Source organism: Mesoplodon mirus (genome assembly GCF_964341445.2).
Source record: "Mesoplodon mirus genome assembly, chromosome: 6".
NCBI classification, from domain to species: Eukaryota; Metazoa; Chordata; class Mammalia; order Artiodactyla; family Ziphiidae; genus Mesoplodon; species Mesoplodon mirus.
The window spans coordinates 87,108,103-87,129,003 of record NC_138982.1 but is presented as its reverse complement, the minus strand read 5'-3'; the positions used below and the strand labels follow the sequence as shown (position 1 = coordinate 87,129,003).

The window sequence follows — 20,901 nt, the reverse complement described above, 5'->3', positions numbered from 1 at the left end:
TTTAATACCATTTGAGTTTAAAAAAATCATAATAAAAATCATGGTGTAACACTATAATTTTACTACTTTCCTTAACCACAAAAAAGAAAAAAGAGAAAGAGAGAGAGATTCAAAAGTAGAGAATATAATAAAAATAAAAAGCAGTTGCTTAAGGGAAACTTTATAGCAAATCATATTCTCTTTAATTTCTCTTAAATTAGAACCAATAACCTAGGGCTTGTCATGCTTATCAAGTGGGCATTTCAAGGAATTTTTTTTCTTTTTAGCTGTAAGATTATTGACACTAAAGTCAGTGAAGTGAGGAGACAATGGGAAAGATCTAGGGTAGTGACTACTTTCAAATTTCAAGAAAGGAGTAATGTCAGTGGAGTTTTGCTATACTTGCTTTTGTACCAACAAGTTATATTAATATTCCTACCAGAATATTGGTGATGGGGACGTTGTAGTGGTTTGGATCTGTCCGGCATGATTGTATTTGCTAGTCCACTTACTGTTCGGCTTAGGCCTGGTTTGGGAACCCCTGAAGGCTGTTTACTAAATCCATGAAAACCAAAACTAGATCCAAGGCAAATCTAAATCAAGTCCAAATCTAAAATCAGATCCAAAACCAAACCAAGACCAAATCCTTGAAAACCAAATCCAAATCAGGTTCAACCTTGGTTTGGAAACACTGAAGCATCTCTGATGAAAACTAAACCCACGCTCTTAAAAACGTAAATAAATATAAACAAGTCCCTAAAAGATCATAGAATGCATTAAGAAGACAGTTGATGTGTTCTTTTGAAAAGATAGTTGAGAGGAAGTCTTTTTAAAAAAGGATCGAGCACCAGGAATGACTAGACTCTCTTGGTGTCCTCACCATTCACGCTTGGGTATGCAGCCCTGTGAATTAGTTATCCCCTGCCTGCTTGAACCTCTAACTGTAGGAAGATCTACTCTGGCACCCAGTGGCCAGACATGTAAGTGACAGCAAAACGGGGATTTTTTTCCCCCCTTCTTTCTCACCTGCTTTTTTATAAGAATGGTCCTTTAAAAAAAATGCCTTACTTTCTTTATTGAGTTCCTATAAAATTAACATTAATGATTAAAGGATAACATTAAAACTCATATAAGCTGTGTCTTTATCTAGAAATAAACAAAGAATAATAGTGACGTAGTTTCTGTATTGCATATGAGCCCTAATCACCCATTTTTAGAAAATGGAAGATAAAACAAATTGTGTGTCCTTAGTTACTCAATTAAACTCCAAATTACCTAATTTTCTTGCATACCTACCTAATACATTTTTCACACATCCTCAAAATACTATCAACATCTGATTTCAGTTTTATTCGTGTCCAGGTCCTTCTCATATTTATGTCTCAATTTCCCCACGATTTCCACTGGCCACTTTCAAACTTATATGCTTGAAATAGTATTTCTTCTTTATTGGAAATAGTAACCTGCTACTAAGTTGAGCAGTGTTCCTTTCCCCATTTAAAATGCCACCTGCGGGGGACTTCCGGGTAAGATGGCGGAAGAGTAAGACGCGGAGATCACCTTCCTCCCCACGGATACACCAGAAATACAGCTACACGTGGAACAACTCCTACAGAACACCTACTGAACGCTGGCAGAAGACCCCAGACCTCCCAAAAGGCAAGAAACTCCCCACATACCTGGGTAGGGCAAAGCGGAGAGATCCGCACACAGAGGATCGGTGCCGAGCGGCACTCACCAGCCCGAGAGGCTTGTCTGCTCGCCCGCCGGGGCGCGCAGCGCTGGAAGCTGAGGCTCGGGCTTCGGTCAGAGCGCAGGGAGAGGACTGGGGCTGGCGGCGAGAACTCAGCCTGAAGGGGGCTAATGTGCCACAGCTAGCCGGGAGGGAGTCCGGGAAAACTCTGGAGCTGCCGAAGAGGCAAGAGACTTTTTCTTCCCTCTTGGTTTCCTGGTGCGCGAGGAGAGGGGATTAAGAGCGCTGCTTAAAGGGGCTCCACGGACGGCCGCGAGTCGCGACTGAAAGCGCGGAGCCCAGTGACAGGCGTGGGACGCTGGGGCTGCTGCTGCCGCCGCCAAGAAGCCTGTGTGCGAGCGCAGGTCACTGCCCACACCGCCCTTCCGGGAGCCTGTGCAGCCCGCCACTGCCGGGGTCCCGGGATCCAGGGATCCAGGGGCGGCTTCCTTGGGAGAACGCACGGCGCGCCTCGGGCTGGTGCAACGTCACGCCGACCTCTGCCGCTGCAGGCTCGCCCCGCACCCCGTGCCGCTCCCTCCCTCCCGGCCTGAGTGAGCCAGAGTCCCCGAAGAGGCTGCTCCTTTAACCCTGTCCTATCTGAGCGAAGAACAGACGCCCTCCGGCGACCTACACGCAGAGGCGGGGCCAAATCCAAAGCTGAGACCTAGGAGCTGTGAGAACAAAGAAGAGAAAGGGAAACCTCTCCCAGCAGCCTCAGAAGCAGCAGATTAAAGCTCCACAATCAACTTGATGTACCCTGCATCTGTGGAATACATGAATAGACAACACATCATCCCAAATTGAGGAGCCCAGAGTCAGTGCTGTGCCTCTGAGGTGGGAGAGCCAACTTCAGGACACTGGTCCACAAGAGACCTCCCAGCTCCACATAATATCAAACGGCGAAAATCTTCCAGAGATCTCCATCTCAACACCAGCACCCAGCTTCACTCAACAACCAGCAGGCTACAGTGCTGGACACCCTAAGCCAAACAACTAGCAAGACAGGAACACAACGCCACCCATTAGCAGAGAGGTGGCCTAAAATCATAAAAAGTCCACAGACACCCCAAAACACACCACCAGACGTGGAACTGCCCACCAGAAAGACAAGATCCAGCCTCATCCACCAGAACACAGGCACTAGTCCCCTCCACCAGGAAGCCTACACAACCCACTAAACCAACCTTAGCCACTGGGGACAGACACCAAAAACAACAGGAACTACGAACCTGCAGCCTGCAAAAAGGAGACCCCAAACACAGTAACATAAGCAAAATGAGAAGACAGAAAAACACACAGCAGGAGAAGGAGCAAGATAAAAACCCACCAGACCTAACAAATGAAGAGGTAATAGGCACTCTACCTGAAAAAGAATTCAGAATAATGATGGTAAAGATGATCCAAGATTCTATTTCCCAGATCCAAAATCTTGGAAATAGAATAGACAAAATGCAAGAAACAGTTAACAAGGACCTAGAAGAACTAAAGATGAATCAAGCATCGATTAAAAACACAATAAATGAAATAAAAAATACTCTAGATGGGATCAATAGCAGAATAACTGAGGCAGAAGAACGGATAAGTGAGGTGGAAGATAAAATAGTGGAAATAACTGCTGCAGAGCAAAATAAAGAAAAAAGAATGAAAAGAACAGAGGACAGTCTCAGAGACCTCTGGGACAACATTAAACGCACCAACATTCGAATTATAGGGGTTCCAGAAGAAGAAGAGAAAAAGAAAGGGACTGAGAAAATATTTGAAGAGATTATAGTTGAAAACTTCCCTAATATGGGAAAGGAAATAGTTAATCAAGTCCAGGAGGCACAGAGAGTCCCATACAGAATAAATCCAAGGAGAAATACGCCAAGACACATATTAATCAAACTGTCAAAAATTAAACACAAAGAAATCATATTAAAAGCAGCAAGGCAAAAACAACAAATAACACACAAGGGAATCCCCATCAGGATAACAGCTGATCTCTCAGCAGAAACTCTACAAGCCAGAAGGGAGTGGCAGGACATAATTAAAGTGATGAAGGAGAGAAACCTGCAACCAAGATTACTCTACCCAGCAAGGATCTCATTCAGATTTGATGGAGAAATTAAAACGTTTACAGACAAGCAAAAGCTGAGAGAGTTCAGCACCACCAAACCAGCTTTACAACAAATGCTAAAGGAACTTCTCTAGGCAAGAAACACAACAGAAGTAAAAGACCTACAATAATGAACCCAAAACAATTAAGAAAATGGGAATAGGAACATACATATCGATAATTACCTTAAATGTAAATGGACTAAATGCTCCCACCAAAAGACACAGAGTGGCTGAATGGATACAAAAACAAGACCCATCTATATGCTGTCTACAAGAGACCCACTTCAGACCTAGAGACACATACAGACTGAAAGTAAGGGGATGGAAAAAGATATTCCATGCAAATGGAAACCAAAAGAAAGCTGGAGTAGCAATTCTCATATCAGACAAAATAGACTTTAAAATAAGGACTACTAGAAGAGACAAAGAAGGACACTACATAATGATCAAGGGATCGATCCAAGAAGAAGATATAACAATTGTAAATATTTATGCACCAAACATAGGAGCACCTCAATACATAAGGCAAATACTAACAGCCATAAAAGGAGAAATCGACAGTTACACACTCATAGTAGGGGACTTTAACACCCCACTTTCACCAATGGACAGATCATCCAAAATGAAAATAAATAAGGAAACACAAGCTTTAAATGATACATTAAACAAGATGGACTTAATTGATATTTATAGGACATTCCATCCAAAAACAACACAGTACACATTTTTCTCAAGTGCTCATGGAACATTCTCCAGGATAGATCATATCTTGGGTCACAAATCAAGCCTTGGTAAATTTAAGAAAATTGAAATTGTATCAAGTATCTTTTCCGACCACAATCCTATGAGACTAGATATCAATTACAGGAAAAGAGCTGTAAAAAATACAAACACATGGAGGCTAAACAATACACTACTTAATAACGAAGTGATCACTGAAGAAATCAAAGAGGAAATTAAAAAATACCTAGAAACAAATGACAATGGAGACACGACGACCCAAAACCTATGGGATGCAGCAAAAGCAGTTCTAAGAGGGAAGTTTATAGCAATACAATCCCACCTTAAGAAACAGGAAACATCTCGAATAAACAACCTAACCTTGCACCTAAAGCAATTAGAGAAAGAAGAACAAAAACATCCCAAAGTTAGCAGAAGGAAAGAAATCATAAAAATCAGATCAGAAATAAATGAAAAAGAAATGAAGGAAACGATAGCAAAGATCAATAAAACTAAAAGCTGGTTCTTTGAGAAGATAAACAAAATTGATAAACCATTAGCCAGACTCATCAAGAAAAAAAGGGAGAAGACTCAAATCAATAGAATTAGAAATGAAAAAGGAGAAGTAACAACTGACACTGCAGAAATACAAAAGATCATGAGAGATTACTATAAGCAACTCTATGCCAATAAAATGGACAACCTGGAAGAAATGGACAAATTCTTAGAAATGCACAACCTGCCAAGACTCAATCAGGAAGAAATAGAAAATATGAACAGACCAATCACAAGCACTGAAATTGAAACTGTGATAAAAAATCTTCCAACAAACAAAAGCCCAGGACCAGATGGCTTCACAGGCGAATTCTATCAAGCATTTAGAGAAGAGCTAACACCTATCCTTCTGAAACTCTTCCAAAATATAGCAGAGGGAGGAACACTCCCAAACTCATTCTACGAGGCCACCATCACCTTGATACCAAAACCAGGCAAGGATGTCACAAAGAAAGAAAACTACAGGCCAATATCACTGATGAACATAGATGCAAAAATCCTCAACAAAATACTAGCAAACAGAATCCAACAGCACATTAAAAGGATCATACACCATGATCAAGTGGGGTTTATTCCAGGAATGCAAGGATTCTTCAATATACGCAAATCAATTAACGTGATACACCATATTAACAAATTGAAGGAGAAAAACCATATGATCATCTCAATAGATGCAGAGAAAGCTTTCGACAAAATTCAACACCCATTTATGATAAAAACCCTGCAGAAAGTAGGCATAGAGGGAACTTTCCTCAACATAATAAAGGCCATATATGACAAACCCACAGCCAGCATCGTCCTCAATGGTGAAAAACTGAAACCATTTCCACTAAGATCAGGAACAAGACAAGGTTGCCCACTTTCACCACTCTTATTCAACCTAGTTTTGGAAGTTTTAGCTACAGCAATCAGAGAAGAAAAGGAAATAAAAGGAATCCAAATTGGAAAAGATGAAGTAAAGCTGTCACTGTTTGCAGATGACATGATACTATACATAGAGAATCCTAAAGATGCTACCAGAAAACTACTAGAGTTAATCAATGAATTTGGTCAAGTTGCAGGATACAAAATTAATGCACAGAAATCTCTGGCATTCCTATATACTAATGATGAAAAATCTGAAAGTGAAATCAAGGAAACACTCCCATTTACCATTGCAACAAAAAGAATAAAATATCTAGGAATAAACCTACCTAAGGAGACAAAAGACCTGTATGCAGAAAATTATAAGACACTGATGAAAGAAATTAAAGATGATACAAATAGATGGAGAGATGTACCATGTTCTTGGATTGGAAGAATCAACATTGTGAAAATGACTCTACTACCCAAAGCAATCTACAGATTCAATGCAATCCCTATCAAACTACCACTGGCATTTTTCACAGAACTAGAACAAAAAATTTCACAATTTGTATGGAAACACAAAAGACCCCGAATAGCCAAAGCAATCTTGAGAACGAAAAATGGAGCTGGAGGAATCAGGCTCCCTGACTTCAGACTATACTACAAAGCTACAGTAATCAAGACAGTGTGGTACTGGCACAAAAACAGAAAGATAGATCAATGGAACAGGATAGAAAGCCCAGAGTTAAACCCACGGACATATGGTCACCTTATCTTTGATAAAGGAGGCAGGAATGTACAGTGGAGAAAGGACAGTCTCTTCAATAAGTGGTGCTGGGAAAACTGGATAGGGACATGTAAAAGTATGAGATTAGATCACTCCCTAACACCATACACAAAAATAAGCTCAAAATGGATTAAAGACCTCAATGTAAGGCCAGACACTATCAAACTCTTAGAGGAAAACATAGGCAGAACACTCTATGACATAAATCACAGCAAGATCCTTTCTGACCCACCTCCTAGAGAAATGGAAATAAAGACAAAAATAAACACATGGGACCTAATGAAACTTAAAAGCTTTTGCACAGCAAAGGAAACCATAAACAAGACCAAAAGACAACCCTCAGAATGGGAGAAAATATTTGCAAATGAATCAACTGACAAAGGATTAATCTCCAAAATTTATAAGCAGCTCATGCAGCTCAATAACAAAAAAACAAACAACCCAATCCAAAAATGGGCAGAAGACCTAAATAGACATTTCTCCACAGAAGATATACAGACTGCCAACAAACACATGAAAGGATGCTCAACATCTTTACTCATTAGAGAAATGCAAATCAAAAGTACAATGAGATATCATCTCACACCAGTCAGAATGGCCATCATCAAAAAATCTAGAAACAATAAATGCTGGAGAGGGTGTGGAAAAAAGGGAACACTCTTGCACTGCTGGTGGGAATGTGAATTGGTACAGCCGCTATGGAGAACGGTATGGAGGTTCCTTAAAAAACTACAAATAGAACTACCATATGACCCAGGAATCCCACTACTGGGCATATACCCTGAAAAAACCATAATTCAAAAAGAGACATGTACCAAAATGTTCATAGCAGCCCTATTTACAATAGCCCGGAGATGGAAACAACCTAAGTGTCCATCATCGGATGAATGGATAAAGAAGATGTGGCACATATATACAATGGAATATTACTCAGCCATAAAAAGAAATGAAATTGAGCTATTTGTAATGAGGTGGATAGACCTAGAGTCTGTCATACAGAGTGAAGTAAGTCAGAAAGAGAAAGACAAATACTGTATGCTAACACATATATATGGAATTTAAGAAAAAAAAATGTCATGAAGAACATAGGGGTAAGACAGGAATAAAGACACAGACCTACTAGAGAATGGACTTGATATGGGGAGGGGGAAGGGTAAGCTGTGACAAAGTGAAAGAGCGGCATGGACATATATACACTACCAAACGTGAGGTAGATAGCTAGTGGGAAGCAGCCCCATAGCACAGGGAGATCAGCTCGGTACTTTGTGACCGCCTGGAGGGGTGGGATAGGGAGGGTGGGAGGGAGACGCAAAAGGGAGGGGATATGGAAACATATGTATATGTATAACTGATTAAATTTGTTATAAAGCAAAAAAATAAAATAAAATAAAAAAAAAAGCCACCTGCTAGCTTAATAAATTTCCAGCAATATTATTGGTGATGTTATTTAGGTAGGAAGCTTTAAAGTACCATGAATTTAATAAATAAATAATCCCAGGGACTTCCTTGGTGGTCCAGCGGTTAAGACTCCGCGCTCACAATGCAGGGATCCGGGTTTGATCCCTGGTCAGGGAACTTGATCCCGCATGCATGCCGCAACTAAAGATCGTGCACATCGCAGCAAAGATTCCACATGCCGCAACTAAGACCCGGCACAGCCAAATAAATAAATATTAAAAAAATAATCCCAGGTGGAAATAGTTTATTTCATATCCTTACTTCCTCAAACACATTTACATACAAAAAGTATTATTGTTAATTTCCAGCAGCAATACCACAGATTATGTTTTATCAGTCATGATATAGAACATTGTATCGAATAATGGAGTTTAAATGAAATATGAAGATATTGTATTGAAATACTTATATAAGTGTAATTTATGTCCTTCTTAAATGGGAACAGGAAACTTACTTTTGAAAAATTAGAGTTCCAGGACTCCTTAGAGAAATGGCTGCTTCTAGGGCCCAGTTGGGGAATATACAAAATGAGCCTGGAACATCTTGTAGTGCCAGAATATAAAGAAGTGCTTGAAAAAGAAAAAAAGAGGCATGTCGAAAGATCATAGGAGTCAACCTGAAAGAGCTTCTAATGGCCAAACAAAAAAAAAATGTGAGCAGCAAAATAAATAATGATAATACTGCATTAAAACCTAAAGTATAAAATAATTATTCATAAGTCCATACTGATACCAATGATTGAATAAATATATAAATGGGGGAGCAAGCACGAGTCTTCCTCACAGAGTTCCAAATAATATATGTAGATACTCCCCCTTCCAGGAGGTGGAGCTTAATTCTCCTCCCCTTGAGTATGGGCTGAACTTAGTGACTCATTTCTAACAAATAGAATGTGGAAAGAGGAAAATAATACTTTTGAAGTGGAGAAGCCTGCCAGACACCACCAAGTGATCAAGGTTAACATCATCATAAGTCATGCTGATATGTGTACACCCTGAGTTTGAGGAGAAGGGTACTTCACTTCTGTGGTATTCTTCCCCAAAATCCAAACCCCAGTCTAATCATGAAAAAAAAACCCTCAGATGAACCCAAATTGAGGGACTTTCTACATAATACCTGACCTGTACTTTTCAAATGTATAAGGGCACTGAAAAACAAGGAAAAAGTGAGGGACTGTCATAGATTGGAGGAGACTAAGAAGATAACAGCTAAATTCAACATGGGACTTTGGGTTGGGTTCTTGAACAGAACGGGACATTACTGGAAAAAATAGGAATAAAGCCTAGTTTAGTTAATTGTACCTCTAAAATTATTTTTTAAAAAAGTTTAAAAATATGATTGCAAATTTAAAGTCCTATAAATAAAAGTAGACCCTAAGATTTTTTGCATTTTCCATAGTCACTTATTCATTCAAAAAGTTATTTAACACTTATTGTGTGCCAAACATGTAATGTACTTAGGTGTTTGAAATCAACATGATCCCTGTTCACATAGAACTTAGAGTCTAGTGCAGGAGAGAGACAATACACAAGTCACTAAGCCAATAAAAATATAATTACAAGTTGGGATAAGTTCTGTGAAGGTGATGAGCAGGATTAATAGAATCACATGTACTTGTTTGCTTTCTTTGTGAATACATGAATTATTTTTACAATGAACATGTATTACTTCTATGTCAGAAAAAGCTATTTCTCAAGCCTAATTAGGAAGTTGCCTCACAGAACCTTAGTTAATTGCCTAGTTTCAGTGATTCATTTCTACGCCGAAGGAGCCATTACTTGAAATTGCAGTGAATAGCTTTTGCCTACAGATAGTATTGTTGCAAGGAGAAGGTAAATCAGTATCTACCTGATGTCCCTAAGCTCTTTGCACCTGTAGCAAAATAGGGAGACACAGACCATTTCATGAGGGAGAAAAACCAATAGCTGGGGTGAAGGCAGAGCTAGAAGAGTTTTTCTGATTCTTAGACCACTATCTTTTACTTTAAGTGACTGCTTCTCATGGCTTAACATGGACAGATGCTTGACACAGATAATTCTTAGAGCTTGATTTGTGAACTGTGGGGAGCTTGCTTTTGTCACAGTTGTCATTCTGTACTGACAGGCATAATCCTTGAAATAATAAATAATCCCAGTCCTGAAATCATTAAAATTTCACATTGGATTGCTTTATTCTATTTCCTTTATTCTACCAGTCTCCTATTCCTAGATGTCCCTTTTTAAAAAAATTTCCTTTTAATTCTTCTAAGTTAAACTCCTTGAACTATAAAATAGAGGTTTAGTTTGTGTGCTCTGGAGCTACAGTGAATTCAAATTCTAATTCAGTCACTCACTAGCCACAGAGCTTCGGCGAGTTTCAGCAATTCTCTCAGTGTCTCAGTTTTCTCATCTGTACGATGGAGATGAAGATGTTAATACCTCTTATCTCACAGGATTGCTGTGAGGATAAGATGAGTGAATATTTGTAACGTGCTTAGCACAATACCTGCCATATGCTAAGCACCATAGATTTCTGGGCTCTTTTATGCAGTGTTTCCAGGGAACATGAGGAGAGGTGAGCAGATGTTGCTTCTTCATTTGCTACCAAGAGTTTTCAACATAATTATCGCTGTCAAATTCTTAGAAAAATAAAATATTCCGTTGGGCTTTATTTAGCTTTGAAGAATACTTTTCAGAAGGATTTCTTTTAATGTGTGGTATTGAGAGTAGGTAGTGGATACAGTGATACTTGTCTTGGAGGAGTGAGCTTTAAGTCAAATTTGAAACACTGTTCAGGCTAATAAGTTAGTGAGTGCAGCAGAGAGATATTCGAGTCATTCATGACTTAGTAATTACCAAATATTTGCATATTCAGAAATAGGACCTGCTATTCACCGTGGTAGATACCCCCGTATGTGTCTCAGAACTGCCCTTGTCACTCTTGAAATAGTTTTTTGAGTGCTCGCTTTGGCAGCACATATGCTAAAATTGGAATGATACAGAGAAGATTAGCATGGCCCCTGCACAGGGATGACACACAAATTCATGACATATTCTTTTGAATGATAGATTATGGGAGTTTGATATTCAAGTTAAATATTTCTATATCTTTTGGGTTTTGACTGAACTATTGATCATATATAGTTTAATTACTGTATACTATTATGTATAGTTTTACATAGTACATATGTATATAATACCAATTTAGAGTTTTAATAGTGTCCTGTAATGTGCTGATCATTGTAATCACATTTAAAAACCATTTTGTGCCCAAAACAAAACCTTGAAATTACCTTTCCTTGATTTCTTCACTTTTTGTTCCATGTTTTTTGTTTTCCCAGAAAATATTCCTGAGGAAGATCTTCATGGAAGACTTTATATCAACCGTGTTTTTCATATCAGTGCTGAGAGAATGTTTGAATTGCTGTTCACCAGTTCACGCTTTATGCAGATATTTGCCAGTTCTAGAAATATAATAGGTTGGTCTTGTGTTCTTATCTAATGATAAATTGGGGAGAATTTTATTATCCTTAGAGGGTTGAGCCTATATAAATTGATTTATGTTGTCAAGGGGAAAATTTAGACAGGCTTCCATTTTATTTTGGTGATGTATAAACTAGTGTTTAGGCGTTTTGGCTAAAATCACATGTAAATAGTATAATTGTCGAATTAGTCAGGTCCTACCTACAATTAAGTTCAGACCCTTTGAGAACTAAAACTCCATTTATTTATTAACGTAGCAGTTTAGTTGGGTTGAACCACCTTTAAAAGGGTTCTACTGTGGAAAAATTGGATTCTAGTAGAGTATAAATTGGTGCAATCACTTTGCTAAATGGTTTGGCAGTATCTACTAAAGCTGACCCAACAATTCTATTAGGTATATATAAACTTCAGAAATGGGTACATGTGTACTCTGAATGACATGTACTGCAGTGTTCATAGCAGCATTATTTATAATGGCCCCCAAACTCAAAAAACAGCCCAAATATCCACCAATAATAGAATGGATAAACAGATTGTGTATGTTCACACAAAAGAATACTGTATAGCAATGAAAAAAAAACTCCCGCTACTTATAATAATATGAGTAAATCTTACTGATATTCTGTAGTATTAAGCAAAAGAAGCCAGACACAAAACAGTACATACTGTGATTTCTTTATATAAAGTTCAAAAACAGGTAAAACTTATTTATGGGCATAAAATCAGCATACTAGTTAACTGCTGTTGGTAATTGGGTGGGTAAAGACTGGGAGGGGACTTCTGGGATGCTGGTAAAGTTCTCTGTCTTGATCTGGGTAGTGGTACATGTGTGTATTTTCTCTGTGCAAATTCATGGAAATTTGAGATTGCAGTGTCTATGGTCTACCTTAATGAAAATACCCCCCAAAAAAAATTCCAGTTAGGAAATTAGTTATAAAAAAGATTTTATTGATTATGTATTAAAAGTTCTATTTTGGTAAACATCTCAAATAAGCTTATAGTCAATTTGAAATTGAATTTATCCTAAATATTTCAAGATATTTTAAAACTTTGGGAGCATGTGGTTTAGCTTGCTATATAAAATTAGAAATCAGCAGTGGCAGAGATCCATATAAGCTGAGTCATTTGACATAGTCAAAGAGAAAGTTACTCTACAATCAATTTAAATATAGTTTATAATTTAGACATTTTAGTAACGATTAGATGTTATTCCTTTATTTGAAACTTTTATGTAAACATAATTACATATTCATAGATTATATCATTGATATAGATTCAGTTGTAAAGAGTAATTTTTCCTTATTATTTATAGTAGAGTAGCAAAGCAGTTTCTAATTGATAGCTATTGAGTCTTGTGATTATATTAAGAATGTCATGTTTTCAAAAATCATTACTTTTTTCAGTTCTTCCAGTTTTTTTTTTAACTTATTTATTTTTGGCTGCATTGGGTCTTTGTTGCTGTGTGTGGGCTTTCTCTAGTTGCGGAGAGTGGGGGCTACTCTTCGTTGCGTTGCGCGGGCTTCATTGCGGTGGCTTCTCGTATTGCGGAGCACCGGCTCTAGAGTGCAGGCTCAGTAGTTGTGGTGCACGGGCTTAGTTGCTCCGTGGCATGTGGGATCTTCCCGGACCAGGGCTCGAACCCGTGTCCCCTGCATTGGCAGGCGGATTTTCAACCACTGAGCCACCAGGGAAGCCCCAGTTCTTCCAGTTTTAAAAATGTATAATACCTGAGGGATATAAATCTTTCTTTTCACTCAGTAGCTTATATTTTTAACTTATTATATCTGTTCTGAATCTATTTTGTATCTTCTTGCCATTCATGTCTACCTGGAGAACTTGCTATTTCAGAAGAGTAGGATACATTATTTCTCTTAATTTTCTAAGATGATGCCTGTTGATATTGCACCACTATTTTTATGGCTGAAAAGGCCCACAAGAAACTAGCATGTTATTCCACGCTGGTACTAAATGAAGTTTGTTTTTTGAATCATAGCTGCATTTGGTGTCTGATATCATATCTAGCTTCAATATGGATGACTGTGTTTGCTATCTGATGCTATAAATGGCTTTGGGCAGCAAAGGCTTCTTGCTAATCACAAGTATAAATAGTAATAGGCATGTTGACTTTAGACCTAGAATTAGTCAGAAGGTTTTCCCCAAAAGAGATAATCTGCTATGATTGCACGCTATTATGTTATCTTCTGAACTTGTTGCCTAGTAATCAAAGTTGTGTTTCTTCAGAATTGGTCTCAAAGGCTCCTTTCTAAAAATATCAAGAATTTAATGGGAAAGTTTAGTATGGTCAGTTATTTGTGGATTTAACCTAATTTCAGCATTAAAATGGCTACTGCTGGATCTATTTTTTAATAATTATTTAAAATTATTAAAAATGATGGTAATTCTTAATAATTTTCAATAAAAATTATCAAATTGGATTCTTTTAAATCGTTGTTTACTATTGTATGACACTACTTTGGTAATTCAAAGCTCAGTTTTAAGTCTTTTTATTCAACTTTTTAATTTTGAAAAAATGTAAACCTTCAGAAAAGTTGCATGAATAGTATAATAAAACCTATACCCATTACCTAGATTCACCAATCTTTTTTCTTGTGGTAAAATGTACATAACATAAAATTTACCATTTTAGCCATTTTTAAGTACAATTCTGTGGCATTAAGTACATTCACATTTTGTTGTGCAGCCATCAGTATCATCCATCTCTAGAACTTTTTCATCTTCCCAAACTGAAACTCTGTACCTATTAAACAATAACTCTCCATTCCCTCCTCTCCCCAGCTCCTAAAGACCACCATTCTACTTTCCGTCTCTGTGAAGTAGACGATGTTCTGGCACATTATGTTCAATAGGCTTGTTGGCAACATTGGTGAAAATACAAGTGGAAGAGACACTTTTATCTTTGTTGATAGTTGCTTTGTTGAATGGTGTGCAGTTTTAATGGCAGAATTCAATGATATCTTTAAATTCTGTTACTGATTAACAATGGACTATTTGTATAATTTTTCTGAAACAGGCTGACATATGACCAAAATGATCTTTTGAAAAGTATTATAGAATTAATTTTATATCTCTTTCTTGGACAACTAAACAAATCATTTTTACAGCAAATTCTGTATTGTAGATCCCATGGTTTGTAACGTTGCCTTTTTAATTTGCTTGCACAATTTTTCTAGATATGCAAAAGGCAGCTTCAGGATCCCTCATTAAATCTCTAGGCCTAACTAAATGAAAGAAGTTGAGCAAAATTGGATATATCATAAAGCCTTGCTTCAATCCTTTGATAATGGGTAGTGGGTTAGATAAATGCTCCTATGTTTTAGGACATTGATGAATAGCAGCCAGACATACTAATTGCCTAAATCCACTGTGCCAACAACATTAGCCAGCTTAGTCAGATCTTTGAATAGAGTTCATGATGCTGTTACCTATATTTTCCTAGTGTTTGGCTTGTTAAAGGACCTTTGTTAATGTATGGTGCTATGTTCTAAAGATATGTTTCCGTTCAAAGTGTATTTTTACTCACTGTGTTGTTGCTAAGTAAATAAAAGAGAATTTTGACCAATATCTTGCCATAGATGCAGAGAGATTATTCTATAGCTTTCTTCATATAGAAAAGGTTAACATAGTTTATTTATATTCCATTGCTCCCTCCTTGATTAAAGATCTCGGCAGATAAGCCATTAACACTACATGATTTCTCATCGACGTGATTTCCCCACAAGTTGGGATCAGATCATATTGCTGCATAATTCAAGGTCTTGTCCTCAGTGATGGAAATGTTGAAGTGTTCTGTCTCTGTTTAATAAGGCCAGCACCGTTACTTCTCTTCATAGGTACTGGGGACTTTAAAAAGAAGCCTACTGATGAAATGACTTTTAATTTTATCTTCTAGAGAAAAGAAAAAAGTTTTTTAATGGACTACAATTTAGAAGTAAATGGATCAGAGATGGGGCGTATGTCACATACAAGAAGAGTGCCTAACATGTGATTTTACTCTTGTTAATAACACAGTTATAAGGAAGTTAGGATTGGTCAAAAATAAAAATTGAAATAATTCAAAAACTCCCTCTTTGATTCCATTCCAAGCCATACTCCTCAAACTCCTAGAACTAACTCTTTTTATATTTGCTGTGATTAGATGTAGTATCTACCCCTTGGAATGTAGAACCTGGAGGTGACCAACTGAGAACCATGACCTACACTATAGTCCTTAATAATCCACTAACTGGAAAGTGCACCACGGCCACTGAAAAGCAGGTATGTCTATGCTGCCAGTATTCCAAAAGAATCGTGCATGTGGGAAGAGGGAAGATGCCTGTCATAGGTCCTAGTCACCAATTTACAGGACAGTTTCAACAAATAATCAGCAAGGAAAAAAATAGAGGAGAAACTGTACAGGTTAAAAGAGATTTAAGAGGTATATCAACCAAATTAACTCAATCCTAATTCAGACAAACCAACTGTAAAAGGGTATTTCTGAGATTTAAGGAATTGTTCATTTTTATGTGCAATAATGGTATTGTAGCTATATTTTAAAGAAAAGAATATTTATCTTTTAAAGGGATATACTGAGGAATTTATAAAGAGATATACTGATGTATTTTTGGATGAAATTATGTTGGTATCTAGGGTGTTTTTTAAAAGTAATCTAGTCAGGCAGAGGATGGGAGTAGAGGGAGGGAATATGGGGAGAGATACAGATGAAACAGGACTGAGCAGGAGTTAATATTGTTGAAGCTGGTTGATGAGCTTATGAGGGTTTATTGTATAATGTTCATTTCAACTCTTGTATATGTTTGAACTTTTCCATAATAAATGGTTTTTAAAAGAACACTACTGGAATCTGATTTACTGGATCATGTCAAGGGTTAGATACAAATAACTAGATGGCTGCTGTGACATATGAGGAAGAGATTGTAAGATATTTAATGCTCTGTCTACTGTGTGGCCAGCATGGCACTGTCATACAGTGGGGTTTATGTTTGGCCAGTTGTTGTTGACATATAGTATAACTGTTCTGCAAAGTTAGAAAATATTTATTAACATCTGAATTAGTTGTGCTATCATAGTTTTTGTCTGTCAGTGTTCAAGGCCTTAAATATTTTTCTTCCAAAGATTTTCAAACATTTAAGAGAAGTTTTGTATTTTGAATTGGAGAGTCTTTGATAACCTTAGAGGATGGGTAGAATCGGTAAGGTGAAAATGAGAAAGATTTGGCCAGCAACCACTTCTGATCCTGTTTAGGAAAAGCAGTGTGTTTTTTGGTTGTCTCCTTCCTTCACGTTTTTGGTGAAAGGTGGTTTTGTTAAACTTTGATGAATTTTAGAGTGGGGTCCTGGCTTTGTTCAATTGAATTTTGAATTGTTTCCCTACCAGGAACATTTACAATTCTTTATAAATTACTAACACACACGAGATATTATGTAGTTCCTTTCTCCTCCTCATGCCTAAAGAAAGGAAAGAAACAATTATACAGTGAAATGACAGAGAGGTAGCAAATACTATTTCTGCAGGTCCCGTCTCAATTCATAGATCTCACAGCCAACATCGTGGCCCTTCTGGCTCTGTATATAGGCTTCTCATGTTTTTTGTAATGGGTGAGAAGGAATTCGAGTATATAGACTCTAAATTGGCGAGGAATTTGATGTATTAAACATGTACATGCAAAAAAAATTAATCTTATTTTGGCAGAGACTGTATAAAGAAAGTCGGGAAGCACAATTTTACTTGGTAGATTCAGAAGTGCTGACACACGATGTCCCCTACCATGATTACTTCTATACTCTGAACAGATACTATATCATCCGATCTTCAAAGCAGAAATGCCGGTTGAGGTGAGCTGCTGTAAATGAGTGTTTTAGTCAGGACAGGCTACATTGTGTGCTGGTAACGTATCAATCCCGAAATCTTAGTAGTAGCCTTACACAACAAAGCTTTATTTCTTGCTTTATGTGTCCACCGGCAATCCGCAGAGGGGCGGGGATCCAAGGACCCAGGCTGATGAAGGCTTTGACCTCCCGGGGCCACACAATCCAGAATTTGTGTCATTTCATTTGCCACTGGAAGAGAGAGCTGTAGAACTGTGCTCACAGTCCAGTGGCCAGAACTGGTCACAGGACCCCGTTTAATGGCAAGGGGACTGGGAGACTTGAGGAGCACATGGTGGGCGGTAAACAGCTCTGTTGCGATGGGAGACCAGAAATGTTGGCGTGTTGAAGATGGTGCTGGGCCATCACACAGTTGGCCTAGTCTCAGCTAATGTAGTGACTTGCAGCTAATGTATGACCACTAGAGATTTTTTATACGAGGCATTTAGGAAATTTAAAATTTATTTTGAGCTTTTATTGCTTTTTTTTTTTTTTTTTTTGCGGTACGCGGGCCTCTCACTGTTGTGGCCTCTCCTGTTACCAAGTACAGGCTCCAGACGCGCAGGCCCAGCGGCCATGGCTCACGGGCCCAGCCGCTCCGCGGCATGTGGGATCCTCCTGGGCCGGGGCACAAACCCTTGTCCCCTGCATCGGCAGGCGGATTCTCAACCACTGCGCCACCAGGGAAGCCCTATTGCTATTTAAGTAAAGAAAATTCAGGGTTAGAGAAAGGAAAGAAATAAAATGCCAAGTTGATGAAATTTTAGCAGCGCCCAGTAATTTTTTAAAGAATTCATTATCAGTGAACAATTTTTTTTTAATAGTCTTAATGACTTTGAATCCTTTTGGCTTTCCGCTGAATTCATTCCTACATCTAATTGTAATGTTAATAATATAATTAAATTTTGTAAATTATTCTTCTTGCTTCCTTATCTATTAGAGTTTCAACAGATTTGAAATACAGAAAACAACCATGGGCCATTGTCAAATCTTTAATTGAGAAGAATTCCTGGAGCTCCTTGGCGGACTATTTCAAACAGCTTGGTTTGTAAATTTCTTGATTTATCTATTTTTGTAAAAATGGCATTTATTTTATTTATTTATTTATTTTTGCGGTACGTGGGCCTCTCACTGCTGCGGCCTCTCCCACCGTGGAGCACAGACTCCGGAGGTGCAGGCCCAGCGGCCATGGCTCACGGGCCCAGCCACTTTGCGGCATGTGGAATCCTCCCGGACCCGGGCACGAACCCGCGTCCCCTGCATCGGCAGGCGGACTCTCAACCACTGCGCCACCAGGGAAGCCCAAAATGGCATTTATTAACAGAATGGATGGATTCTTCATTTGGATTCATAGCAGGAACTGGTAGATGATGTTGGAATGACTCCTACTGAAGTGGTTCCAACTACTCCACTTGGAATTTCAAAACTTCTAATTTTCATTGGTCTACCAAACACTTATATAATGCTTATGATATGCCAGACGTTGTTCTGTGTGCTTTATAAATATCAACCTGTTTTTTACAACCCTGTGAAATATAAGTACTGTTAATTTTTTTTTCCATTGAAACACAGAGAGAGAGAGAGGTTAAGTGACTCGTCCAAGATCACACAGTTAGGAGCTGTCACACTCCCTCCCTTTGTAAGGAGCCAAGGAAGCTGACTGCAGTGAGGGACTGGGTAATCCGGTCATAAGTATGCACTTGTGCCCACGAAGGTCTGGAGCCTCCTCAGGCCCACATCTCCCTTACCAATGCAGCTCTCCTGGGTTTACGCAGGCCCACCTAGCAATGGTACCACATACATGTGTGGATTTGGTGGAGGTGTGTACTAGACTGGGGAGGTGATGTAGTTGTTCTATTTGGATATTCTTTAAAATATACATGAGGAAAAAACATATATACACATATGTGAGCATAATTAATTTTAGTTAAAGAAAAGGTGGTGGCCAGTCAACTCAGGGTAATTTAAGGCTTCATCATCCAGCTTGTTGATTATTTATTTTCCTTGTTTCCTTGTCTTTGGTTATTTCATTATTAAGCTCCAGATCACTAGAAAAATGAAACTCAAAAATGAGTTTGGCCACTAGATAATGAACTTCTAATGAAAAATCTGGTGAAAGGAAAGGTTAAAACAAATGTGAAAAATGAGGTTTTTATTGATAGGTTGTTTGCAGATTTTCTTTACTAGTGCTTCCTTTTTTGCAAACCCTCATTGTAAATTAGAACTATTATATGCTTCTCCTTCCTTTGAGATTGACAATCAAGTACTATAATCTATTTTGGAAATCTTTCTAATGATCCAATGTAAGTGGGTTGTTTCCATAACTGAAATCTCTACATTAATATTTAATATAGCACATGGCAAATTTGCTCTGATGATCCTGTCATTAATTAATACAGTTCATTCTTCCTAGAATAATGCAGCCTCATTATGGGATCATCGTACACTCCAAAACTTTTCATTAAGAGTAAAGTTTGAATCTAGGCCATGAGAATCTGAGTAGTAGTTAAAGAAAGTTTCCAAGGTCTAAAAAAAAGCAAACTGAGAACAGAACAACGACCAACCCCCCAGTATCTTATAGTTGAGAAGGTTTCTCCACTATCTAAAGATTTTTTTCTTCTTAGAATCAGATTTGTTAATGGAAGAATCTATGGTAAATCAGTCCATTGAAGACCCTGGAAAACTTAGTGGCCTACGAAGGAGAAGGCGAACAGTCAACAGAACAGCAGAAACAGCTCCTAAACTTTCTTCTCAGCGTTCTTCTGGAGACCTGGGCTTAGATGCCAAAGGGGATATTACAGGTAGCTCTTACCTGGTAAACAGAGATGAAAGTTTTTTTTCCTTATAAGTTTACTTTATATGAAGCCAAATATGCCTCTTGTTTATAAGACACGTCAGTTAGGAGGTCTCCCTTTCTCCTCTCCTTTTCCAATAATGTTTGTTGAACTCTGAATTCCTTAAAGAAAACCAATATATAAGTATAAAGGAGCAGTTTACAAAATGGCAGGCATGTGACCAGTAGAAGTATTTTACTGGGCTCACATGGTATTTTAAACCTTGGACATGTTTATATAGAGTCTCAGATCTGGCAGCCCTGGACCCACATCCCTTCATAGCAGCAGGTGGTTGGAGCTTAGTAGTAGCTGCCCCATTTGACTGAGCGTGCATTCTCCCCAGGTCACCCCTCCCCACAACTCTTACCCTATTGCTGGACGCTTCACTCATTAACTTCCTGCCTAGCATTTGTACACATTTGATTTCTACCCTTGAATCTACTACCATGTTTGTATGCTTTAATCCTTATGTACTGTCAGGGCCAGCCCAGCAAAATTGCAGAGATAGAAGTTGACTTTTATTATCTCTACTCTCAATTTTGAA

The 20,901-nt window shown here is 38.2% G+C and overlaps 1 protein-coding gene across 2 annotated transcripts in view; it reads left to right on the top strand.

Moving 5' to 3' along the window:
- GRAMD1C (GRAM domain containing 1C) overlaps window positions 1-20,901 on the top strand; it is a gene marked incomplete at its 5' end in the record, with an annotated part of 105,146 nt that overhangs the window by 74,004 nt on the left and 10,241 nt on the right. For both annotated transcript variants that reach the window (XM_082624797.1, XM_082624798.1), the window contains 5 exons: window positions 11,497-11,634; window positions 15,795-15,913; window positions 17,348-17,490; window positions 18,464-18,567; window positions 20,148-20,324. In XM_082624797.1, the coding sequence (XP_082480923.1) occupies window positions 11,497-11,634; window positions 15,795-15,913; window positions 17,348-17,490; window positions 18,464-18,567; window positions 20,148-20,324 (681 nt within the window). The remainder of the gene's footprint in view (window positions 1-11,496; window positions 11,635-15,794; window positions 15,914-17,347; window positions 17,491-18,463; window positions 18,568-20,147; window positions 20,325-20,901) is intronic.